The sequence below is a fragment of the Echinococcus granulosus genome (assembly GCF_000524195.1).
Source record: "Echinococcus granulosus chromosome Unknown EG_S00013, whole genome shotgun sequence".
In the NCBI taxonomy this organism is placed as follows: domain Eukaryota; kingdom Metazoa; phylum Platyhelminthes; class Cestoda; order Cyclophyllidea; family Taeniidae; genus Echinococcus; species Echinococcus granulosus.
The window spans coordinates 36,952-62,729 of record NW_020170393.1 but is presented as its reverse complement, the minus strand read 5'-3'; the positions used below and the strand labels follow the sequence as shown (position 1 = coordinate 62,729).

Sequence of the window (25,778 nt, the reverse complement as noted above, 5' to 3'; positions counted from 1 at the left end):
ACTTCAGATGATGTCCAAAATGGTGCAAAAATATGACCTCTTAGTGAATGAACCATATTACATCTATATATTTATTGTGTTACTTGGTTGCATCCTGATAATTTTTTCACAAAAGCCAATTTGCTTCATGCATAATTGAGCATGTACTAGATTTGCTCTTTTGTATTACTTCATTTTATCTTATAATCTACGTTTGCACCAAGTGATCAATAAATTCGCGTGTTTGTAAAACAGTTCACGCCAAGCCCTCTGGCATAAGGAGTGAATGAATAAATGCAATCAAATAAATCAGTCAGTCAGGTATTGGACGCTCTTCTTCCCCACCTTATTGACGCAGATGATGATTTTTTTGGGGGTCTCAAGGTTCGAGATATTCTTGAGAACATCACCGGGAATCTCCATGATGTTAACTCATTGCAGTACCATCTCAACAATGGATACCGTAATGATAAATCCGTAGAAGCCGATCCAAATGATGGACGGGAGTCGACTTATTCGGATGGTGCCGATATACACAATGCAGGTGTAGACATCTGTAGCTATGGTCCAGCTACTTGTAAGGTCGAGATGGAAAATGAGGAACTCATTGATGCATTTACGGGGAACACAAATATGTCATCTATAAGATTTTGTGATGTGATAAATCGAGACCCAAATAATCTAGAAAAGATTTTTACCCCAGCCAAATTTGGAGAGAAAGATGGCTTGTGTACAGACCCAGAGGGAAGTGAAGTGGATGAGAGCGTTGATCGGTCTACTAGGCCTCGTCGAATGCCAAATGAGAGCAATTTCAATGCTTTGGTAGAGGAAGGAGGTCCCAAAGAGAGAGCCATTTCTTTAACGAAGGAAAATACGGACACCTTGCAACCATCACCCGAGGCGCATGGGGAGGTGGCGGGACATGTGCGGACGAGGTTGAGACTTGCCGCCAAGCTTATGGGGGTGAGGGCACGACAATGCAAAGTAGCCAAAAAATGTCCTCCAGTGACTTTTGCCCTCGCAAAGGAGGTGGAACGGCTCACCGAGAGATCGAAGCTTCGTCGTCAAATGCACGAAAAGAGCCAGCACTCTGAGTGGCTGCAGGAGACTGAGGTGTACGAAAAATTGGTCAATGCCGTTGAGCAATATCGACAACTGCAGGCCCGTGATACTGAACGTTCACCGATAGAAGGTGATTCTGCACATTTTTCGAGTAAAATTACTGAATGGAAAATTAGCAAAATGACTGGAAAGTATACTTGTGAGATTTAACAAGGCAAAAATTAGTGCTGCTTGTCTAAAACTCAGAGCTCAGTTAGTTCATGATTTCGTAATCATTTTTAAGGTCCACTGACCTCCTAATTTTCATTCAACTTCTGATAAATCCTCTTTCTCCCTCTAAAATTTACACATTACAGCAGAAATTTTCCCTGTTAAGGCTCTGGTTTTCTCCTGCTTTTTGCGCATTTTGCCTTAATCCCTAGAGCTACAGTGAAAGACCTATAGAGAAGTAGTATTCGCAGGAAAAATCAAATTCAGCACCACTTTATTTGTCTCTATGGAAATTGTATTAGCATGAAGACTTTTTACGTGATGTGGGTGATCTATCGCCTATTTGATCACTTTAATTCCTAAGGAGAGCGTGTTTTGGCTCATAGGTAAAATACAGAGGAGTATACTATTAAACGAAATACAGAACTGTTTTCGCAACGCCTGCTGCTTCATGAATGGGACCATTAGGGGTCTGCGTCGGTTCACACCGACTAGTGACGTTGTCCGCCGCTGGTGGACCCAAGCGAGTCTCCTGCTGCAAGAAAGCAACTGGCGGAAGGTCAGTATGGCCAGTAGAAGAAGTATCAGTCGTGGTCATCTACGAGAGGAGGTATTTTGGCTTTTCTCCCGTCTCTACTTCGACTCAAGCTGCACTGACCGACTGACAGAGTACGAGTCAATCGACAGCTACCTACAGCTAGATCAACTGACACGAACGGCGAAGTTGAGTCTGCAGCTACAGATGAAACCAAGACCCACTGCGCTGTTAATACCTCCAAAACTGACCAAAGCAGATACTCTAGAAAGTGGACCTCATGAGGGCGCAATATCCACAAATGCGCTGTTTAGTCACCTCTCAGAACTATCCTACCTTGAAGAGCTCAAAGCAAAGTACGAGAAAGTGCTGCCTCAAAAGGACTCCAAAGCTCAATCAGTAGATTATCCTCAGGAAGAAATTTACTCGGAGGGTGAAGAGGTTGACCAACCTGAAGGCGAAAGTGAAATGCGAAATTCTCTAATTGAACGAGTTAGTACGTTTTTTTCATCAAAACTTAAATTGTTAAGTAGACGATCAGTTTTTTACCTTAACAGCTAGATTAAATATTTGTGGGTGCAAAGCACCTAAGATTACTTAAATTCCGGAATGTATATTAATCATTGCTCAAAAATCATGCTTTTGAGTAGACTGAAATGATTAAATAATGTTAAATGGTGGTCTCCACAAAGGTGTTTAACATTGTATAATAATGGAATAATTGTTGACATTCTTGCAAAGAATATTTTAGTCATTTCAACATCTTTGAATTAAGATAACTTGCTCCAGATTACTGTGAGTGCTCTTCTACCTCATTTCAGAAGGCATCAAAAGGCTCGATTAAAATTAAAGACCATTCTACAGTACCAAGCGTTCTACTTGGAGCCTCCGAGAGGTCAGGAGTCTCCAGTAGGAGTGCAAAAACGGAAAAGGGCGATAGAGCAGCCAACGTACTCATTCGCGAGTTGGATAAAGATCTATTCCATGAGCGACTTGATCGTCTTAGACACATATATCTCCACCCTTACTCAGTAAGATACATTAAAAAAATGTCCTTTAATGAAGATCTCAAATTGCTTCTGCCGACGGAAGAACTACTCAAGAGGATTATTCTCCAGCTTCCACACGAAAATTTTGGGGATAAGGTGGAAGATAATATAGCCACCAACGACGACGATCTAGCTATGTCTCGCAGCGAAATAGTTCGTAAAACAATGCGGCTCTCGTTTTCTCGATTTCCTCCTCTCCTTAAAACCATCCTACGCAAAAATGTTGTTGTTCTTGAAACAAAACAGGAAATAATTCCTCGTATAATCGGAATAAATGACAAAAGTAATGATGAATATGGACTTTCTGATATGGACCAAATTATATTTCGACAACAGGAGCCTTTGCAGGGTCTGCGGGAGGGCAGCGAGAAATACTTGTTAAAATGTCTCCTTCCAGAATTCATTCCAAGTAGATCCAATAAAAATCTTTTTGGAAAAAATGATTACGGTTATGGCGCACCAACAGTATTGATGTTGCCCCCGGAGAAGACAGAAGCCCGCGATATTCTTGACTTGGCAGGTCAGCTGATGGATGCATATGTGCCTCACGTTAAGGAAGTCTTTCGATCCGTCTTTGAGGCGGTGAGAGCCGATTTCGAATGGGTTGTAGAGAAGGATGAAGAAATACTAGGTATTAGTCTCACTCGCTTAGCCCACGACCTATTGCGCTATCGAAACACGCCTGGCCACTGTGTGCGCTTCAAAGTTCTTGCCATCATAGCCGCCGCCTCTAATAACTCCAAACTTCAAAACCAACTTCAAATGACAGCGAAGGTCCCAAATGGTTGGATAGATCAGACACTGCGAACTTTCAATAGTGCCTATTCTTCCTGCAGAGTAGAGGCAGCCTTTATTATTGCCTACATGGCGAGGCGCAGGAGGCTAGTGCGACGGCTCCGTCTATCCGCTGATTTTGGGACTTTACTCTACGATATTACGGTATCTTTGCTACGGGCTGCAGATATGTTCGAAGAGGATTTCTGCGAAATCTTCTTGGCCCTTTCCTACCTCTTCCACTTTATCCATCATCGGGCCTTACTGGAAGCGGTCGTGGACCGCTATTCCACCTTTCGCTCGGTCAGAATGACCTCCGCTTGGCCGTTGCTCATTGTCTACGCCTTTCGATTTTGGCGCACCACTATGGTAAGCGACATGAATGTCGGTGGAAAACGCATAATTGCAGCGCTTCATGGCGCGCTCTGTAATCCCCTCTCGCGGCGAAACGCACGGTTGGCTGTGGATGCGGTGGAAAGCGCAACGCCCCTACAAACAGATGTCCTCACCAGATGGCCAAAAGCCCCCGAGGTAGGCGAAGAGACAACACCTTTGGGATGAAGCACAGGTGTAGGAAATATTTCCCACTGGATGGGAACAATGACTAAGATATGGATGGCTAAACTGATGAGGTGGAGTTTTTGGCGTGAAGGACCCAGAGCGCAATTAGGCTGTTTTTGGGTGCCATGTAATACATTTAGACACTGAATAAATGATTAAGACTCGGGCCAAATATGCATTTTATGCAAAAAGGAATATTTCTTTTTCAGTCGTTATCACTCGATTGCTTTATATACCAAATATTAATTACATCTGATCTCTCCTAAAGGAATCAACAAGAGTCGTTTTCAATAGTTAGTAATTTTATTGGAAAAGATATAAATACCGCAACCAAAAAAAAAAAAAAACAACGAATTTAGCACAAATTGCACTGTCTAGCGCAAAGCTTTCGAGCTATCTCAGGGTTTCCTAAACAGAGGTCACCGTCCTTAAACTCTCTGCATTCCCTCGAACCCAGTAGGTCGGTACAGCCACCTGAAATTACCCCAATTAAAAAGGTGAGAGATGAAACACATAAATTAGCTAATTAATCGGACCCACTTTTTCGGTTAGTCTCCGTCACAATGCACCGTTCCTTGGTTGAAATGACGTGCCTAAAGCAGGCTGAAGAGGGAATTCCTTTACCCTCATCACTAAATTTGCCCGTCGTTGGCCGAGTGAAGAATATGATGGTCCTGAGTTGCCAACCACCTAGGCACTTTGAAAGGCTAACTCTTGGTGCTGGACATCCAACACAGGGGAAGCTTCGGAGGGACCTAAAATAATGACCAAAATAAAGAGCATAATTATGGGTTTTTACTATTTATTTCTTTTAAAGGGGTTTTAGGTCGTTATTGTAAATACATTACTTCTGGTAAAGAACTAATATTAAATATTAATAACTGTTTTTAGGTGTTTTTTCCTGTTGTCATTAATTAAAGATCCTTACCTTCTGATCTTGCAACACCCATCTTCATTAACAACATATTCTGTGCGCAGAACCTGACGATGCGTTCCGTTGCCTCGCTTCTTGCAAGATGAAACGCTACTGCGCTCGATGCTGTGAGCACCCTCAAACATGCAGTCCTTACAACTGAGGGCCTTTTTTGAGACCTTCAGCTTGCACTTATTAGGATTGCTGGAATTGAAGACCGGAATCACATGAACCACCAGACGGGCCTCTGTCTTTGGATCGCACGGCTGTATGAGCTCATACGGCTGCGCTGGACAGACTGCAAGAGGGTGGTAAAATATGTAAATTCAGCTGAGCAGCATGAACTAGAGTGGCTTTTTGATTTAGCCCACCTTCACAGGGGAAAACACGGACATGTTTCGTGGAGACGCAGCGTCCGTGAAGAAAACTGTAGGTGTTTTCTATCTTCACGACCGTCATCCTCCCGTTTGGCAGACACCTTCCGACGTATTCATAGCTCCGATTACAAACACATACGCCACAAGTACCACCACAAACCTTCACAGAAAGTAAGAAGGTAAAAAGATATTTTTATTATTTAAAAGCGATTATTTTATTTATCTACGCTCAATTTTAGCTATTTAAGTGTCTATAAGACGTTGGCATGGGTGGAGCACTCCATGCGATTCCATTCAAGGAACAAACCCAATTCCGGTGGCGGAGTATAGTCAAGGGAAAAGTTTTGGTAATCTTCGTCTCATTCATCTTCCATTGTAATTTCAACAGAACTGGATTCCTAAATAAATGCGAAGGATTGACTTTCCGCATTATCTACCCTCTCACGACTACACAATGGACATTGTAAATTGATTGATCAGGTAAAAAATTTTTTGCACCACTACTTTTGTTGATAATGCATAATTTTAAACTCTCCCAAAATATGCGTGAATTTTAGTTTTACTGCCATTTGCTGTCTCTTGATTGCTAACTTTTGTGAAATTATAGGGGTAAACTTCAACGTGGTCACTTAATACTGACGATGGGTTTTACTTCCGTTCCAGTAAGCAAAAGTGGCCCTCATCTGATGCACAATTGTGAATACGTTAATGAGGAACCTACTGATCTAAAGGCCGGTTGCTTGCAAGCCGCAGTTTTGGCTACTTCCTCGCACCACTCGGTTGATTTCATGTCGAGGCAGGGGTCTGTGCTCGAGGCCTGTCTGGCCTCAGTGGTGGTGTTACTTGACCCGCTCCTTCCCCGACTTGCTGGGATGCCTGGGGGTTGACACGTGACCTGTCCACGCCAATTGACAGCCCTGATTTCCGCCTCCTTCACACAATGTAGCCGACCTTTTGAGGATTCGTCGTCTACTGATGAGATGGTGAACGCTAAGGCGTTCTCCGAGCTCAAGTTTTCGCAAGTGCAGTTAAAGATGTAGTTTAGTGTTGGCTCCAGGTCTCCTAACGCAATAATAGAATCTTTGTCAAAAATTTAATGTCAGCTTCGTCGAATTCTTAAATGCCTCGGTGGACTGTGTATTAACTGATTGCATTTTAAGAACAAACTAAGATTCCATTACAGAGTACGTCATTATCCGCAAGTCACAGGTAATGTTCCCATCCAAAGCAGACTTACGTGGGCGTCGCACTCTTTGAAAGCGAATACAACGCTTTGAATCCATTCGACTGAGGTCTTCGGCATTAGCTCCGGCCTCCACCTTCTTCAGGTTGAGTCGACGTTGAAGAGTGAGGCGATCAACCGTGCTTAGAACGCAACTTCCTTGAACCGCTTCATTTAGGGGAACGTAGAAGTCGAAACCCATACAGCGTGGATCGTTGTTGCACGCATACTTACATCGGGACAAACCGGCACTTTTCAAAGTGGTGAGGTGGTACCTTCTGTCATAGCGCACATCTGTCACCAAGCAGTCGTTTGGTCCACTGACCTCTGCGGTGAAGTCTGTCCGATTGATTGGGAGATCTATTCCAAAGAATTGCAGTTAAAGCCCCGTTAAATCCACTTATAAACACAATAAATGCATGTTAACATTAAGTTAGCAGTAAAAATACCTTGACAAAGATGGCAAGTCTTGCGGCAGAGTTCATCTCTGATTTGGCCTGGTATATCACACTGCGAATTCGGACCCTTGTCCAATTCTACACACTTATCTGATGGCAAAAGATCTGCACATTCAATGAAATTTATCACATTTTGTTTAAGAGGTTTGTCTTGGCGCTTCTTCCTCCTAAATTCAGAGGAAACCTCAGGTGTGGGTTCAGATCTTATCGAGGTCTGATGGAATTCAGGTGCTTCTTTTGATTTCTCTCGCGCCATATCTTCGTGGTAAGGTGGTCTCACAGTCTTTGTCCGCTTATCTACTACCAGTGTCCCAGCTTCATCAGAAATAGGTTTCACCACTTTCGGCACTTCAGATTCAGGTTTAATTGGGGTCGGATGTAGTTCAGATGCTTCTTTTGACTTCTCGTGCACCATATCTTCATGAAAAGGCGGTCTCACAGTCTTTGTCCACTCATCGGTTACAAGTTTTTCAATTTCATCAGAAATATGATTCATCAATTTTGGCATTTCGGATTCAAGTCTAGTTACATTCTGACGGGATTCAGATGTTTCCTTTGACTTCCCTTCTACCATATCTTCATGAGTAGGTGGTCTCACAGTCTTTGTCCACTTATCGACCATAGGCTTTTCAACTTCATCAGAAATAGGTTTCATCACTTTCAGCGTTTCGGATTTAGGTTTGACTGGTCTATGGAAGACTCGATGTGCCTTTATTACAAATGGCTCATCTGCATATCCAAAGTGACTCGGTTCCGTTGCTTGTCGTCGCTCAGAAACGTTTAAAGTTTCCGTAGGTTCGGGTAACTGAGGCGAGTAATTGGCCTTTTTGAGTGGGAATGATTTGCCGAAATCCTTTCTCTTTCCAGTTTTGAATTCCGATTGCGAATATTCTCCTAACTGCTGCCTACTTTTGTCTTCCTCTACATCATCCTGCTTTTGAATGTCCGACAATCCGAGGTTTGAGAGCCGCTCTCGAAGTTGCTCGAAGTCCTGAAATGCTTCGCTGGTAGAAGACATATTTTTGGACTGGTCTTTTGTCCCAAGTGGACCCAAATTTCTTCCATCCATCGCAATCTCAAGGCAGCGAAGTTGGCGGGTGAGACGATTGGTTTTACACTTGCAGGCTTTAAGACTTACCACGTCTATCGTTACCGTCATATAGCCATTGGAACAGTTGGAGTAGTGTACACTTGAAAGAGGACACTCTAAAATAGGTATGGGGTTCTGTTAATCAAACGTAGATAATGAATACAAAAGCTTTTCTAATAACTTACTGATAGGCTGTTTCCGTAGTTGCATATCCACCTTACACTTTGGACCGCGGGGGGTTTGAAGCAGTCGTTCCCGAGTAACATTAATTAGAAGAACAGCTCCCCTGTCCTCCGGTTCGCTGGAGCAACGCTTCCGCGTCCATATTTTTCGCCGACAGCCACAGAGTTCTTCGGTCACATTAGCTGGAAGCTGTTTGCATTTGCAGCCCTCCCGTTGCCACACTTGCGTTTCAACCTTTCGGAAGGCTCGACTTCCGCTGTCACTAGCATAGACACATGGACCATGCTTCACTGCATCATCCGGGCACACTGTTATAAAAGTGGGGCAGAAAATAGGTTTACAATGCGGCCGAAAAAGCTTATGGAATACATTCACCGTGACATATAACTCGGAGTGATAACACACTTTCATGATACGATCTACTCACCTCCTTCCTTAGTGGCAATGGCTATGGTTGAACGGTGGAACATATTCCTTACCTGTTTGCAAAATCGTTCGGCCAGAGAACACGGGCATGCAGCTAGCTTGTTTGAGCTGGTTGAAACGCTTGCCAATGGCTTCAGATCCAACGTAGGTTCCATTGGTGCCTGACACGGAGAGTTGATAGTTCTGCTGATAGGAAATGAGGATGCCCTCCTTGTCATGACATTCATGTACTTCCGGATTCTCCACCTCACGACATCCGCAGGTCTCAAACTCCCATCGACGTGAGGCGAGACACCGACAGTTGACGAGATCCCACGAGATGACTTCCACGCGGCGGTAGAGCAGATTCGAGTCGGATTGCTTCTCACTCTCAGTCACTACATTTGTGTCGTTTCCGATGTGTACACATTCTGACTTGATAAACACTGAACTTGTTGGACAATCTGATGACAAAGGCACATATAGAAAAGTGTGATTGGAAACCCTGTACCACATGGAAATTGCTGAAGAGAAACGTACCAACGGGCTCGTAGAAAAGCTCTGTTTTCTTTACACAGGATCGTTTATCCTTGGAGAAGTCAATAGAGGTTTCAGTCGTCACTCTTGTGGTATCATTGAAGCAATCAGTCTCTCGTGATGCAGTTCTTGAAGCAAGACAACCTGTTCAAAAATCAGAGGTCTGCATTGACTTTCTAGTATTTAAGAACACTAATGTACTGAGAAAAATATGAAACAGAAGGAATTTCGCAATAACGTGCAAAGTGAGTAAAAAATTCGTTAATTGCTTGTTTAACTCTGTGTTTGGGTAATGGGATACTTGAGAGCTCCGCCATTTTAGCTCTGCCGGGAGGCCTGGCCTCCGGGCTATGTCAGTAGCTCCAACCCTTATTGTGCGTCGACAGTACATATATTCTGCTTGAGGATTGTGCCTTCCTTATTCAGCAAAGTCTGGGGACGCTGCAATGGTAACGGTGGAAAGCGAAAATGATCTTAATGGACAACCATCTTTACTGAGTGCTACACCTTAATGTGACGAAAGAGGGGCATATGCTGGAGATTGAGCCATCTGCTGCAACTCCCAATTGAAGGGCTGAAAACGGCGTCTAGCTATGGTAACTACCACAGTCAAGTGGTCTGCAGGAGAGCTATTACCAACTAAAATGACACAACCCGTGGTTGTGAACTACCTGAAAAAGTTCGTCACAGAGCAGGCTACGTTACCTAAATAAAGATGTTAACGAGGTGAGCACGTGATATTTCTTCCACCTCCCTACTAGCTCTTTGGAATCTAGCTAGATATGATTGGACAGCTCTTAAGTGAGAACAAGGTGGTCCGGAGAAAATAAACGCACAACCTTATCCCCAAGGAATTGTGTTAACTCCTGTCCTTTGTTAAATGACTCTACTTTAAGATCGGTAATTCCACGAATACCAACGGACGCGTGTAATGGTTAGCACATTCCCTCGTCCCCGAGTTTATGTCCCCCCTAGTAGAGTTCCCAAGAGGGACCAGTGACGACGCTCAAAAGAGGAGAAGGGATATGTGATACGCTGGTTGTTTGTTTAACTCTCAATTTTGATAAAGGAGACACTTAAGTGCTGTACTATCTTAGCTTTGCCTAGTGGCTTGGTCTTTGGGCCATGCCAGCAGCCCCAAACTCTACTGTACGACGACAGTACAAATGTTCGGCAGTTGTTTACGAGTAGGTGTCTCTGACCCCGGTCCCAAATTCTACATTCCGGTAATACTGAAACGGCAGTCAGATTACAATCGGTGTTAAGAATATAAATATTCGAATTTAATTTTAAATTGTGGACTTTCCAACGTGTAGGATTAGGTAATGTTTAGAACCACAAACAAATGAGGCGCAATAATGATGGCTTATAGATTTTAAAAGAAGTTTTTGCGCCGAAGAAGCTAATGTCGGCCATATCACGTAGTCGCTAGCATTATTTGATTGTTTTAGGTGTTTTTAGCAAACGTATCAAGGCAGTATGGTTTCGTTGTTTATACCTAGTTATCTCAGCAAAGCTGCACTCTGGGAATGGCTGAATATAGTGTAAAGCTTTAGGGCAAAATCTTTGACGGTAGGCAATTCTGATATGAAAGTTGAAGAACTCACAGCATAGCTCGAAAAACGCCTTCCGTTTCTCCCTACATTTACACTGCTCTGGCTGCTCTCTCACGTAAATAAGACGACGTTTGCAAGTCAGCGGATCGCACGCACCCGCAATCATTTTCGGCTCCGCGCAGGCTAAGTGGAAATAAGTGAAATAAAGGAAGTCCGACGTTCCATGGAAGACAGAGCTAATGATACTTTAACTCAAACCGTCGGAAGACAGTAAAGTTTAGAAACCTTGATTTGGTTCGAGCAATCTACTTGTACAGCCTAATTTAGCCCATTAATAGTACCTAGAAAAATTGGGACAAGAATGTCCAAATGAATTTCAAACTCAGATTTAAAGATGCTAGAATGCTAAAACAACAAATACAAGCATAAAATATTTCCCGGAATTGGTAACGGGCAAAGAAATGGGTTCTTTGAATCAACGCAGTATTAGAGATTTGAGATTAAAATTTTGGTCCTGTACTCACAGATGCTCTTTTTGACAACTGTTTCTTTCTCTTCACAGTAGCCGTCGGCATTGAGGACTTCCTTTCGGATCGTAAGCCACACCACATTGTCGCCGATACAGCGTTCCTCCTCTCTCGTCTTCGAGTCACAGATGCACCTCTTCGTTGCCTCCTGCTTTGTTACCTAATGCATGAATTGCTATCACTAAAACAGTCCAACTTCAACATATATTTCTACATTTTGTAAATAAGCATTGAGGGGTTTCGTGTATTTTTAGAAGGGTGATTAAAAAGAAACACTTATGGAGATCTTTCCACCAGTTCAGAATGTCAACCTTGATGTGTCTAACCAACAAAATGGCAGGGTTTTATAAAACTGCTATATTATTATTTATATTAAATGACAATACGCATTTTAGTGCTTTACACCGAACTCACTTTACATTTGCAATCCTCCAACTTCCTTTTGATTGTAACTTCAGTTCTTACTCCATCAGAGTTACAACCACCTTGTTGGATTTCTTCCGGTGGACAATCTATAGGTGCAATTACCGTAATAGGGAATCAGTTTTGAAGTAGATGTGATTTCAGGACACCCTCACAACTATTGATGACTCAAATGATGGCAGAAGATAACGGATTGAGTTTGCTACTGTCTTATTAGTTCAGATAACAAACGGATTGGCACCGATTATCATTCAGCAAAAATATTAACCATTTGTAATGCCTTAGCTTGGAGTCGTGGCTTAGGGAAGAACCAAATGAAAGTTTTGGCCTTACCTCTTAGCAATTGTCCTGTCACACCCTGTTCAATTTTAAAGTGCTGACACACGGAGAGACCGTTCTTGCTTTTGCTCAGTTTCCACAGCTCCTTAATGAGAATTAAGCTTCCGTTGACACATCGACTCTCCTCTCTTGGAGCCTCAAGGCAGCCTATTTGGAGGGGATGAGATTCAGTGACACGTTGAAATAGAACTCCAACAAAATTGACTGACAACTTACAACACCGATAGGGTCGCCTTGTGGAGGTACCGATACACTTGCCCAGATCCGTGTTGAACCTGTACGAGTGCTCGTAGATGTGCCCAAGGCAACCGGTCTCACGGGAACAGAAACCACGGGTTTGGGTACCCTCGGGACAGGCTAAAAATATGCTTCATTTCTTTAAAAAAAGTGAGGAAAGAACAGTGTATCAAACTGAACACCTTACTATTCAGTGATCGGATTCTAAAGCTCAAAAAATGCACTAAAAATCCTTAGTGCTAACCTTTCTCTTTTTTATAAATTCATCTTATGACTAAAGATGAAATAATGGAATAAACTAATCTAAAAGTCACCTTGAATGCAAAGTGAATTGATAAGCCAGTTAGAGAGCACATCTGCCTTCTCCTCCAAAGCGTAGACCATGAAGTGTCTGCTGCGTGGCTTGGAGGTCAAGCTGCGCAAGAAGGCCTGTCCTCTAGCATCGGCACCCACGGCGAGTGCAAGGATCTGAATCCCTGCTGCGGCCAACTCCGAGGCGATTTGACTCGCACCCGCCGACTCGTCGTTCACGCCATCACTGATTACGTAAATCATCGTGGTGACTCCAGCCCGCACTCTTGGCAAAACCTGTTGATAAGGGGTTGTACACTAGCACCAAACACTACATAAATGCAATCCCCTTTTTAAGGAGAAGCAGTTACCTCTCTCTTTGTGAGAGCCAGTGCCTTGTTGATGTTTGAGAGCCTGCCCTCGTAGTTTAGGCGTTCCACGTGGCTAAGCATGGGAGCAGACTCATCGTACTGACCCAGGTTAAAAGCGATACTGGGGTCGCTAGAGTACTTCACCACAGCGAAGCGGAAAGCTCCTAAGGTACCGTTATGCGAGTCTTTGAAGGCGTGGATGGTGAGTTGGAGGATATCGCGCACTCGGCGCGAGTAGTCCGGCGCTCGGCTGGACACTGACTCGTCCACCACGAAAATCACCTCGGCTGATGACACCGTCTGGCACACTGCAACAGATATGCCTTGGCAATGAACTTCGTGAAATATTTTTCTGTTTTTAGTACCAATCAATTGGCCATTCAGCAATGCTTGGACGCACATCACGCATCATAATGTTAAGTGTATTTCATAGTAGATGCTTTCCTCTCCATCGCCTCAACACAAGCTTCAAAATACTGATGACTTGGTTACCTAACATTGTTAAATTTACGAAATATTATTGCCGAGGGATAAAATGCCTACTAGACTATTAAATGCAGCAAGAGTAAGGCAGTTTTTATCAAATCGAGATGTTATAAAATCAATTATGTGTGATATATTGTTGTACTGCTAGGTTAATATGGACCGAATGGGGGATTTCCAGAAATGATTTTCAGCCCTTATCTCCAACAACCAATTTTAAAAAGAAAATGGACAATGTTGGATACGTAGACAACATTGGAGATCTATGAAATGCTTAAAGATTGTGATTATTTTAAAGGCGGAATGAGATATGTCTTAATGACTTACAACAAGGTCGAGATTCAATTGATTTCACCGTCTTGCAGCGGCAGTCATCTCGAACGGACTTGACCACAAGAAATCTTTGCGTGCCATTAATACAGGTGCCAACTGGGCGCACAACTTCCTTGTCGGAGCAAACTGGGGAAAATAGGGAGTTAAAAAGGCAAATGAACCAGCCTAATCGGACATTAACCTTCAAGTGGAATGGCCTGTAGACATACCTAGTGGTTTTGATGAGGTAAAAGTCAGCGGCCAGCACTTCCCATCCATCAAATGCCACGTTCTCTGCTGCCTTACAGAAATTGGATGGTTCATTGATTCACAATCCACCCACTGTGACTTCTTCGGCTTTTCAATATTACTCAACAGTCCCTCGGCATTGCAGCAACAGGCCTCGCTACCCTCCGTCCGTCTGACAGCACAGCGACACCCGTCAGGGGCCCTAGTGATGGTCACACGGACGACGCGTCGGGTGCAAGCAGAGCCCCCAGTGCCACAGGAGTAGACATGGAGCACACTGTAAGTGCTGTTACCACCAACGGGGCTAATGGTGTAGTCACGCCCAGCGCGCAGCTCCTCCTCGGGTAGCTTGTCACATGAAGTGACACTCTTAACAGACCTCTCCTCACGCTCACAGGGACCCTCGAGGCGACGCCGAGTGAATCGTGTGGTTGTTACCAACTTGGTGATTCCGTCACTGAGGCATCTGCATTTTAAAATTAACCCAATCAAGTCTGTTAAAGTAATACATCTAAAAATTTCCTTAACTTGGATGCTACGCCTTGTGAAGATGTGAAGTACTACTTGATTTGTATTAGATTAAAAATACAAGGCCTTATTAAGTGAATTTAATTTACCGATTCCCTTCGCTTAAAATGACGTTAAGGATTTCCTTACATTTTTGCTATCGGTACAGTAGAACTTCTTAATTCTAATTAGTAGAGAGGACAATCGGGTGCACCAATAGACTCCCCATAAAATAAGTGTTTCTTAAAGTATCACAAGACAATAAAGATTAACAGGACCTATTTCATCAAACTCTAGATTGTAATGTTAGACTTACGTTGTCCTGGTGACCGGCTTTGGGCAGTCGCAAGGGTGCGACACGCGCTTGATGAGGGTGCGACACCTGAAGCCCTCAGGTGTGCGCTTCATGAAAATCTTGTAGAAGCGTCCGTTCTTGCACGTAGTGGTGTTGCGGAGAACGGGCTCTGTGGGGAAGCACGTTAGACGCCACTGTCTTCGGATCTCGTGTGGAACACATCGACTTCTATCTGACGTCGCGTTGAACTGGATGACAGTCTCGGTGATTAAGCCCTCACTCCTAAAGGAGGAAGGGAAAGTGGAACATTACTTTGGCGATGGAACTATTTTTTGACAAATTATTTTGTTTCTTTGAATAAAACAAGGTGTTCAACATTATGGAATGAGAGGATGCATAGGAACGAAATGGGTTTCCTTTAAATATTTCATAAACTACGTTGGCCGTGCTCACGATGTATTCTTCACTTACTCAGAGTATGTAATATTCACCACGGGTTGCGAACAGTTGCAGATTTCCACTTTGACCTCTGGTTCCCCTGAAACACACCCACAGCCAACGGCACGCATGCTGTGTATTGTGACATTACGCACGAATCCGTGCCGAGCGTCCACGGGGAAGCAAACCGACTCAGTGACATTGGGTGGGAGACAGGTGACTGGGGACGCATCTGTTTTAACTTCGTGGTGCTCACAGGTTGGCACCTTGCCTTTCGATGCTCTCCAGAGGGAGATGGTGGTTTGCCAGGCGAACTGATTGGTACCATCAAGCTTGACGCACGTCTTGTTACGAGTGGATTTGGGACACTCTGAAAAGAAAAATGTGCCCGCTTCAGGCTTAATAGCAAATCAACCTAAGTACCGCTGGAACGCCATTATCAACCGCAGTGGATAATTTGTGATCATCCAATGACCCAAACTCATGGATTAATGCCCAAGTCCCGTCTGCTTCCGGCTTGTTTTGATTGCAGATAAACGACAAATAATGACAACTCAACTACGTACCCCATTGAGAATGGACAGTTTCCCTGTTGTTGCGACATTTGCATCCCTCGCGAACAGCCGTATTTCGGAAGAAGCGAATCTTCCCGGACTTCATCGTCTTAGTGAAGGTGGTTTCATTGTGCGGACAAATTAATGGCTGCTCCAAAGTTATCCGCATCACTGGAACACACTGACCGTTCGAGAGGTGGAATTCACGAACCCCGATTCCACTCATACCACTGGAAGGCTCACAGAAATGTTCCCTCTGGGGCGGTGGACAACAGCATTTGACCTCTTTAACAACCTTCTTGATTACACAACTACTGTTCGAAGAGGGGTCAGGCACTTCATAAGCGTAGATAGCGGTGGAAAGACAAGTCGTTTTGTTACAAGGCGATTTGTGTATAAGTTTCTCCAATGGATTACATTCTACAAAGATAAACACCATTCGACTTTATCCGTTCCATGTTCACAAGAAATTTTCACCGTCGTATACATGGATCAACGCAGATAAAATACAGCAAGAGAATAATGTGAGAGCTCTGCGTCATCATGCCATGCCATTCATCTGTGAGGGCTATGTTGGTACACGTAATCACATATTGTTTGTTAAGATATTAATAAATGAACCTCGACTTACTACACGGGATTTTATAGTGTTGCAATTGAGTTCTGCATTGGCACTTTTCAATGACGGGCTGCAGCTTGGAGACAGTTGCGAGGCCAGTCACATTGTCGCAGACACTCTCAACGACCCGGGCCTCAGGACAACTGACCGCAAGGACTGTCCTTGCAATCTCCTTCTTCACACACCGGTTTCCTTCGGTAAGGACGCGTCGAATTGTCCTTATCTCCAGTCTTGCGTTATCCACGCAACGGGTGAAATTTCGTTCCTGTGGATTGCAGGCTAGAAGGCAAAAGGTGCGATTTTCAAATATATTGAAAGAATTTGTCCGAAGTTATTTAATCCCATCAAACAGATGACCATTTAGCTTTTTTAGATTGTATGAAGAGTACGTTAAAAGGCCAGGTGCTTCCTAAAATTCATTAAGTGCTGGTAGAACGGAGTTTATAACTTTTTAAGGGAAGACACTATATTCATGTGGTTTACTTATTCCCCCTTAGGTCAAAATCTACAAGAATTTGACCTCGTAAAAGTTTTATTTTGAGATTTCCACTGATGTTACCTCCTTTCAGTGCATTTTCGACCCCTCCAAGCCCACTGATAAATAAATTTTATGAAAAAATTTCCATACCTTACGGCAATTAACGTCATTCTAGATTCCCCTCGTCATTCCATAATAATGACTGCGTGTAAAAGGGAACATACCACAGATTTCTCGAGCCCAGTGCCTTCGCTGGACACACCTGCAGCCCTCACGATCATTTGTGATCCAGGTGACATTACGATAGCTATTACCACTGTTTTTGTCCACCATACAGGTGCTCTCGTGGCGCTGAAGCACCGCACCACCAGCTCCGGGACAGTCAACGATCCGCGAGGTGCGCCGCACTCTCCTGCGGCATTCGCAGTCTACAAGTTCTAGGGACTCCTCGATAGTCTCGATGAGGCCGTTCTCTGGCCGACATGTGGTATGGATGAGTGGGGTTGGAGCGCAAGCACAGGCGCAGCGCCGGCTACTCTCGGTCACTAGTCGACAAACGCAATCCTCCACTCGCATCGTCACACGGCGCTCCGTCGACAAACCCGTCAAGGGATCACAAGCAGACCTTTTGGACGTGAATCATGGAGTGAAAGAGAAGTTGAGATCGCTACGGTAGTTTTAACTGAATGCCGCCAGACTACCACATTCGTGAATCAGTAAGATTTGGGTGAATTTACTGAAATAAGTCAGATTTTTAATTTCATGTAACAATCCCATCGTTTTGGAAATGGCAATTCTACCGAAAAAAATATAAACCGACTTAATTGTGGTTAGTCGAGATGTGGATGCAATCTATATCAGACTCTTTCGTCGTTAGGCAGGTTCATTATAAGCAATGCAGGTCAAAAGATCATCGGTTTTAATTACTTGTTTTCATTTGTATCCATTATCCGATGCGCAAATCTATGCGTTTTACAATATCTACAGCCTTAAAATTCAGTTTTGTATTCGGTACCGTGATGCACTAGGTTTCACCTGGAAAGTACTCTACATCTATTTAGACTTCCACAGAGGTTATGCTACCTCAAATGATGGCGTTATGCATAATCGTAAGTGCTTCTAAAACACAAGATAAGTCATCGGCAAATGAGATTGCCTAAGGAAAATCTTCATTAGCTTCGTATTTACTAATACGAAGTCCAAATAATTTGGAAATTATCTATTTTCAGTTAAGTTCCTGTCGTTACAACCGACACAATAATAGTAGCGATAAACCAAAAGTAGCCTTCGGGTTTAACTATTCTTTTTGAGATTTAACTAAGTAACTTATTAAGAAAAACTTGTCTCGAAAACCACTAAGTAATTGACGATTAATTTATGTTCGTACTTGTAAGTATGCGTCCCCTCCTTGCATGAGAAGTTGCTGTAGAGAGTCTCCCGAACAGGAGTACAATCACTACCCTGTCTTTGGTACTTCACCAGGGTCCTCTGGTGAAGATACTGATCGGAACCCGTAGGACGACACTTGGACTCCACTTCCATAATATCGGGGCAGCTGCACCACTCAAAAGAGGGCAGACCTAGGGCTTTCAATGCAGCCGCCGAGGTGATTGGCTGCCATTCACATTTGCAGTCCACAGGAACCTTTTCGAACCAGGCAACTTGACGTTTACGGGTGGTCTCATCGCAAGTGGGTGACTTCATGCTCCTTAGTTCAATGGGACATGCTAAAAGTGGAAAGTTTGGTGGCACTTTAAGTGCGATAATATTCACAGTAAGGTCAAGGCCAATCGAGAGCATATGAATGGCTAAGAATATGACCATCTCCGTGACGCAGCCAGTACACCGGGTGGAGGACGCTTGCGTGGTCGCCGCGTCCCGGGCGTACGCTGGCCGTCGGCACTGAAGGCCTTTGTCCCATGGGTAGTGTGGCTGCTAGGGTCTCGGTGGCACCTGTGTTCACACACATGCATAACAATTCATAATATTATTTATATATCAGCATTGTTTCAATGGAATTTACGCAAGGACACTAAAAAGTACCTCGTTATGAGCTAATTTATGGAACTCCTATCCACGATGGAACGAGTGGGTATTTGAAGGTATTTTCTCAGGTAATATTTTAAAGTTTTTTCTTCATGGCGCATAGCTTAATGAGAACTTTAATAGCACGAAGATGATAGTTCATTTGTAGTTTATCAGGTCATGCCGAGAAAGCTCCACTGAACACAACATTAAACCCGCATTAAAATATGCACTGCAATTTATGGAGGCTAACAGAGGTTGCTTTTATTGTTCGAGTTCTACCCCAAAAAATAGTGCGAATTTGGATCACGCAAAGCAGTATACCTGGTATACAACTGTGAAATGTGTTTTAAATGGTGACAGTCCTTTGAAAATAACTTCATTGAACATAAATAACATACTGATTTGAGTAGTAGATTTGACGATATGCGGTACACACTTGTAGCCCTTCAGCCTAGAAGAGGTCACTGTGGTCTCCAGGATGTGGTCCATTTTACAAACCTTTCTAGAATGTGATGGATACTTGGCGGTGCAATTGCAGACAAATGGACGTTCGGTGGTTTTGGGGACACATTCACAGTCGACCGGTGTCCACGTAGTCACGGTCTCAGTTGCCGTAAAACCAGTTTCTTCACCACCACACTCAGAAATAGTCTTTTTCGGTAATGGGCAGACTAAAATACCAAAAAACTCCATCAATGACTTTCAAAGGAATTCGCATTATCAGTTTGCTTTGAGACAGTTTAGAAAAGGGTTGTCTGCACCTCTGAATGCCTTATAAATTAAGGTAAAACTCGGAGAAGCAGTATACCCATGGGAGTCTCCATTTAAGCTGGCGACTCGAAATTTCAACAATGAAATAATTGGAACTTTGGTTTCCAAATGCGGACATAGGTTATAAACCATCTACAGCATTCTACAAATTTTTCAGATGCGAACTGAGAGGGAGGTTGATTTACTTGTGGGAAGGACGCGCTCAATGGTTTCCCTCTGACAGATTCGAGAAGTTGCATTGAATTGCAGTTGGGTCTCCTCAACTCGCAGGAGGTTTCCAGAGAGGCATTTGCTGAGGACTTGTGGTTTCTCAGCACACGCACACGGCAGAGTGCGTCTGCTCGCTACAACTGGACGACAGCGGGACGCATTCACCCGGCTGCCGTTGAGGCTCTTCGTGTACGACACTGCCTGCAGGGTGACCACCTTCTCCACCTGTTGAGCGTTCACGCACTGTCCATAGACATGCTTGAGGAACTTGGGACAACCTGAAATACCAGAAGATTTGGCCTAGCATTACTCGTATTATCTGTTTAAACGGATTCATACAAGCATCTTTAGTTTTATAGATAAAATTATGAATCATTTACTCGAATTCCCTTATCCTCAAAGCGTAGAAAGTGTAATGCCTCTTGACAGTTAAGGTGTTTAAACATTACTAGATGGAATTTGAGCCTGAGCAGTCAAACCAACAGGTAATCAACTTAGAAAAGGCAAAATCATCCAGACGGAGGAATCAGGGAAATTCCTTTTTATTTAGTTTCTTAATGAACCCCTGTTTGGCTTACCACAACGGATGGACAGTCGACGAATTTTGTAATCTTTGCATTGACAGCCAATGGGGTGGCTGCCAATAACTTGCACGGTTTGATTCTGGTCCGCCTGGCACTCTCCCATTAGAATACGAGGCTTTGTCGCCCCACAGGTCACAGGGAGTCGTATTTTGTGCTTCATTTCGGTGCAGTAGGGCTCCACGGCGTGCCGCTTGCCATCGATGATCACAGTAGATATAAGAGCGTGTGAAATGAAACTCTTTTCCAGGACGTGAACTCTAGCCAGACACGTGGTATTGACTGGTTTGGACTTGGGACAACAGCAAACCTCAGTACGTGTCATTCTGAAATGGGGATTTAAGTGCAACCCAAGTTAGTAACTCGGTGGACTGGCGGACCATTACTGAGTCAAAAGTCTAATGTTTATGTAGAATTCTGGAAATTCAATTTTAATACCAATAGCCAATATGGAATAATGGGGTAATTAGTACTGCTACTGAATAATATGAATGATGAAGAGATCAGTGCGGATACTCTCCACATAGGTGCCACTCAGTGATGCAGCTGATGCTTTGAAAGGCTTCATTTGCAATGAAATATTATTTTGGGATTGGGGCCACTAAAGATGGGAACTTAATTTGAAACTGAAGATTTTCAAGGTGAAGGATTTGCCATGTCAGGCTAAATTAAACCATTATATTCATCCACTTAAGAATTGGTCGGTGGACGTACTTCTTAGTGGGACATTTGCACCCTTGGGAAGCACGTTTGTAGACGTGGACCGTTCTTCGGCAAGTGGAAGGATTGCAGGGACCTCGAACCTTCCATGTCTTACTACCACCCTTCAGAGAACAGGCCGAAATCGGTCTTTCAGTCTGTTGTTCAGTGCACACAGGCGTTGGTCCATCGGTTGTAAGAATAAACTTGCTCCTCCTCTCCACCAAGGTGGTGCCATTGTCTATACACCTTCGATCTACGCGTGGTGGGCGACAGCCTAGAAGGAAAATCAGGGGAACAATAACGATAGAGCACAAACATTCAGATAAGCAATCATCCAAAACTTTAACAATAACCACTTACTACAAATTTGCGTTTCTACGCGGACAGGGAAAGGTTTGCAGAGACAATTTTGTGGCCTTTGTTCGTAAAACGTGATGTTACGTCTACCAATTCCATCTTCACCAACTACACACGGTTCACTGACTGATTTTGGCTCTATTCCTTCCTGTCTGCATTCTAGCGGGAGGTGGGAACGTGAGTGTAATTGGAGCTTTCTTGATGCTTGGTGAGAAGAAAACTACTTACGCAGACTACTACGTGAAATCCTGGTAGTAGGCTGGCAGTCACCATCTTTCAGAGTCCACTGTGTTGTTGAAACCTCTACCTCGTTGTCTTGACATTTCGTTTCATTTCTTCCTCCGTAACGCAGATTACAGTCTTGTGAATGAAGATGATATCACTAAGTGGTTAGTGAGATGGGCATGGTTTACAAAAATTGTAGTATTCCATCTAGACTCACCGCATATTTCAGAGACGTTGGAAGTTCTTGGAATACAGTTGCATTTGTCAATATCATACGTGTAAATAGTTTTTGTTAAGAGACCGCGAGTTGGTGAGTTTGGATCTCTGTCACAGGCGCCAATCTCCTCTCTTGTTGATGGACAGACTATAATAAGAAAAGCTCATTTTTCTTCTTCCATAGTTCAATTGAAAGCAACGAACATCTAAAATCGTCCCTCATTGAATATTTCTCACAAGTTAGGGGTGCACAATGGAACGGTTGAGATGAATAAAAAAATTCAAAATTAAGTTTGAGTATGTTCGCCTTATAAATTGGTCGAATGCCAGTGATTGACTCTCTAAACTTCAGCTCTTACAACGAAAAGAAGTTGGTGTTTGTTTACCTATCTTTTCCCATTTGGAGTCCTCATCGGGTATGCATTCGCCATCAATGAGCTTGTATGTCGTTACAGTTGTTGTTTTAACCCCGTTGTCACAAGAAACGTTTTGGCTGTTCAGGTGAGCACAACCTGGAAGGGAGGATAACAATAAAGGTGGCAGGACAAGCCAATGGCTCCTGAAATACATGCGGATGAAGCCCACAATTAATGAGCACGAGGAAGCATTCTCATTTAGCGGAATATTATGCTTACAGACCCTTAATGATTCCAGCTATGAAATCAAATAAGCCTTAAATTGAAAGAGCATGTCATTAAGCCTGTACTACATAGTCTGCCAATTAGTTAACTTCACTTACCGCAGTAGGCATCCCACCTGTTGATTATACGGGCTTTGCACTTGCAGGTGGCCTTATCCAGATTGTAGTTTACTTCACTAATCCTCTGCCTGTAACCCGTCTCAGGACCACAAGTGCCTACACTGTATCGTTTGCTTGCAGGACAGGACTGCAGCCAACTGACGCAGAGTTTCCGCGCTTTACACTGCCTCGATGCCGCCACAAAGGTGTAGGTGAGGGTGCATTTGGTTAACTGGCTGTTGCCGTCACACCGGACCCGCTGGAAGGAGCCATCTGGACAACTGCAGCGCTCCCGCGTGGACGTCACGTAGGGCACGCACTCCCCATCAACGAACTCGTAGGATTTGATTTTCACTGTTTGGAAATGCTTCTCGCAGGGCGATTTCCATACCTCACGCTTGGGACAGGCTACGTAGGGATGATAGTGATTGGAATAACCATGTAGTGGGATTAGCTAACATTATCAGAGCAAGCTTTGAATTGGTATGAATGTGCATGTCGCTGACTAGATTACTGAGCCCTTATTTGATCGAAGAAGCTTCGAAAACTTAGATTACGGGAAGTCAATGTGTCCCATATGTAATAAGGATATTGCTCTACAGCAAAAGCCGACAAATGATGTGATGTGTATCTGACGTGCACATTTTCGGGATGGAATATAAGACGGATAAGAATACATAAATACGAAAAGGAAGTATGTCAATACGCTTTCCCCTTTCTTAGATAAAAAGCGCTTAGTGCTGCTGCCTTTTTGAAGTGATATGTAAGCAATCCCATGCATGCCATTGCCCTTTCGCCCTCCCTAAGTGGGCGGAAAGTGAAGGGAACTCACCACACTTTCCAGTTTTTACTACCTCCCGTTTCTTGCATTTGCAGTCGTCAATTTCAAACCACGTGGTAGTTTGTGTCCAGGCGTCCGTCTCCTTGTTGCAGTCCTCGTGGACCGTCTTTGCGGGACAGACGACCATGTCAGTGGTCTCGTAGTTCAGTGCCGAGAGCTTATTGTCGAGTATGGTTACGTTGCCGTAGGAAAAGAGAACCTATAAGTGTGAGACAGTGTTAAAATTTTAAGCATAATGGCATTGTTATAAACCGTCGTGTATGTAAGTGAGAGCTTAGATCCTGTCCAGTTTCTAACTAGAATAATTAAAGAAATGAAGATCTTAGTCCGGATGGCTTTATTGCAGACCAATGTAAGCGAGCTCGGGATATGGCAGGTGCGTACATGAATGCTGGCTGAGCGCTGGAGACACGATGTGGTCCCATTCTGGCATAGGTACAGTACTTTGATTGGCCCCGGCATCATAGTGGCTATTAACTGATTTAAGGACAAATAGGGAACCTGAACTACAGCTCTAGATCTTAGCATTTCCATGATGGCCGGAAATTTGGTGTGAAAAAGGAAACGTCTAGCAAACCGAAACAGGGACGTTTTCTAGGGTCGCGGATCTCCTCAGCGAGATTATTGAAAGAGAAAGTGATTCAAAAACAAATGAAGTTTCAGAACGTTATTGAGGACATGCGGTATAGGAATGATATGCCCATTCAACATCACATTTTCGCTTATTGTCGAAATACTTTAAGAGTAATATTTTATAAAGAACAGTTCAAACAAATTGGGAACCCTAGAAATACTAAAACATCTCTTCAAAATGCTGAAACAGGAACAGGATTACTACATCCACCTTTAAAAAGTTGCAAAAGAATTCAGAAGTAAAATGGCGGAATGACAACTACTTTATCTCGGTCTACCAGCACTTGCATGTGATCATGGCGACACAAGCCCCCAACCTTGAGGACAAGTAAAACATTAAAACATCGTTTTACTCACATCGCCTGGGACAATGCTAAATTTGGTTACGGTGCTCTTCCACTGGCGTCTTTTTGCATCACAGCGGCGTCTTGTTTTGGCTGGTGGAGCGCAGCAGAGCCGCCTTAAGGTGAGTGATTTCTTGAGACATTTGCAATTTTCAACATAGTACTGCTCCACTGCTACTGTTTCGTAGCATTCCCCGCTTTCGTTCGCAGATTTAGTACAGCTTGAAACCCCACTAATCTGGGTTTCGCTCTCACATCCTGCAAACAAAGCAAAAAAACAGATTGCATTACCATTTGAACTGGAGAACGTAATCACTCCACTCCTTATGAACTGATCAGTCTTAAATAACTAGTAAAATAATTCTCAAAGGAAATATTTTTTGCGATCGCTTGTAGAGTAACTTGTGGAGTGAAGGTGGAGAACAAAGAAAGCAGTCGTACTAGTTTTTTGACGCGTCATTACGCGCTCCGCAGTGCACTGATCACCCCGACGGGTAAAATGAAGATGCTCAGTGATTAGAAGGGAGTTGTCTGCACATCGCGAACTCGCCTCGGGCTGCGGACAGTCACAGAGCTTCTCAACAATCTCTTCTCGAGGCACGCACTCGCACTGCTTCAACTCCTGCCATCGCGTCACTTCAGCACGGTAAGTTCCATTGGCCCGCCTGATCACACATCCCCCGCTCTGCCTCACTACCTGGCGGTTGGTGGGACATGCTGCCAAAAACGTCATGATGTAATCATTATGGGATATTTCGCATCTATTTGAACAGTTCCGGGTTAAAGTAAGGCTAATATTTATCTGATTAGAGTGCTAGTTTTTGAATGTCCGCATTCTCCTAATCTTTGAGTGTGGCCATAAATAGCGTTCGCTATAGTGGCTCTTAGTTCATTACTTTCCATGGACGATTTTCGCAGAAAGAATGTTATCTACTTACTTATGGTTTTGACTTCATGCGATGTCTTTAAGGAACAATTTTGATCGCCGGGATTGGAGAAATACTCATAATTGTCGATAGTGAGTTCCCTCCCATTACAAATGACTTCCTTTCTGTTCTTCCGATGACAATCTAGAAGAAACAATGGCAATCAGATTC

General features: G+C 43.6%; 2 protein-coding genes across 2 annotated transcripts in view; one reads left to right on the top strand and one right to left on the bottom strand. All coding sequences in view use genetic code 11, as the record gives it.

The window, feature by feature from the left end:
• Positions 1 to 273: 273 nt before the first annotated feature.
• Positions 274 to 1,251, top strand: EGR_02726 (hypothetical protein; the record flags this gene model as incomplete). Its single annotated transcript, XM_024491975.1, has 1 exon — positions 274 to 1,251. The coding sequence occupies one exon, from the start codon at positions 274 to 276 to the stop codon at positions 1,249 to 1,251; it is 978 nt and encodes a 325-aa protein (XP_024353469.1).
• Positions 1,252 to 4,525: 3,274 nt separating this feature from the next.
• EGR_02725 (Collagen alpha-3(VI) chain) overlaps positions 4,526 to 25,778 on the bottom strand; it is a gene marked incomplete at both ends in the record, with an annotated part of 37,472 nt that continues 16,219 nt past the window's right edge. The window contains 38 exons of the mRNA XM_024491974.1: positions 4,526 to 4,644; positions 4,711 to 4,925; positions 5,099 to 5,381; positions 5,455 to 5,620; positions 6,182 to 6,522; positions 6,698 to 7,042; positions 7,132 to 7,307; positions 8,169 to 8,346; positions 8,893 to 9,282; positions 9,359 to 9,499; positions 10,963 to 11,094; positions 11,436 to 11,598; positions 11,853 to 11,950; positions 12,195 to 12,347; positions 12,417 to 12,557; positions 12,752 to 13,025; positions 13,100 to 13,407; positions 13,910 to 14,041; positions 14,125 to 14,609; positions 14,967 to 15,227; positions 15,417 to 15,753; positions 15,950 to 16,357; positions 16,569 to 16,835; positions 17,259 to 17,659; positions 18,422 to 18,761; positions 18,856 to 18,987; positions 19,461 to 19,733; positions 20,019 to 20,321; positions 20,622 to 20,950; positions 21,339 to 21,600; positions 21,912 to 22,043; positions 22,126 to 22,272; positions 22,511 to 22,636; positions 22,864 to 23,271; positions 23,696 to 23,903; positions 24,695 to 24,939; positions 25,123 to 25,398; positions 25,620 to 25,751. Coding sequence (XP_024353468.1) covers positions 4,526 to 4,644; positions 4,711 to 4,925; positions 5,099 to 5,381; positions 5,455 to 5,620; positions 6,182 to 6,522; positions 6,698 to 7,042; positions 7,132 to 7,307; positions 8,169 to 8,346; positions 8,893 to 9,282; positions 9,359 to 9,499; positions 10,963 to 11,094; positions 11,436 to 11,598; positions 11,853 to 11,950; positions 12,195 to 12,347; positions 12,417 to 12,557; positions 12,752 to 13,025; positions 13,100 to 13,407; positions 13,910 to 14,041; positions 14,125 to 14,609; positions 14,967 to 15,227; positions 15,417 to 15,753; positions 15,950 to 16,357; positions 16,569 to 16,835; positions 17,259 to 17,659; positions 18,422 to 18,761; positions 18,856 to 18,987; positions 19,461 to 19,733; positions 20,019 to 20,321; positions 20,622 to 20,950; positions 21,339 to 21,600; positions 21,912 to 22,043; positions 22,126 to 22,272; positions 22,511 to 22,636; positions 22,864 to 23,271; positions 23,696 to 23,903; positions 24,695 to 24,939; positions 25,123 to 25,398; positions 25,620 to 25,751 — 9,227 coding nt within the window. The remainder of the gene's footprint in view (positions 4,645 to 4,710; positions 4,926 to 5,098; positions 5,382 to 5,454; positions 5,621 to 6,181; positions 6,523 to 6,697; positions 7,043 to 7,131; positions 7,308 to 8,168; positions 8,347 to 8,892; positions 9,283 to 9,358; positions 9,500 to 10,962; positions 11,095 to 11,435; positions 11,599 to 11,852; positions 11,951 to 12,194; positions 12,348 to 12,416; positions 12,558 to 12,751; positions 13,026 to 13,099; positions 13,408 to 13,909; positions 14,042 to 14,124; positions 14,610 to 14,966; positions 15,228 to 15,416; positions 15,754 to 15,949; positions 16,358 to 16,568; positions 16,836 to 17,258; positions 17,660 to 18,421; positions 18,762 to 18,855; positions 18,988 to 19,460; positions 19,734 to 20,018; positions 20,322 to 20,621; positions 20,951 to 21,338; positions 21,601 to 21,911; positions 22,044 to 22,125; positions 22,273 to 22,510; positions 22,637 to 22,863; positions 23,272 to 23,695; positions 23,904 to 24,694; positions 24,940 to 25,122; positions 25,399 to 25,619; positions 25,752 to 25,778) is intronic.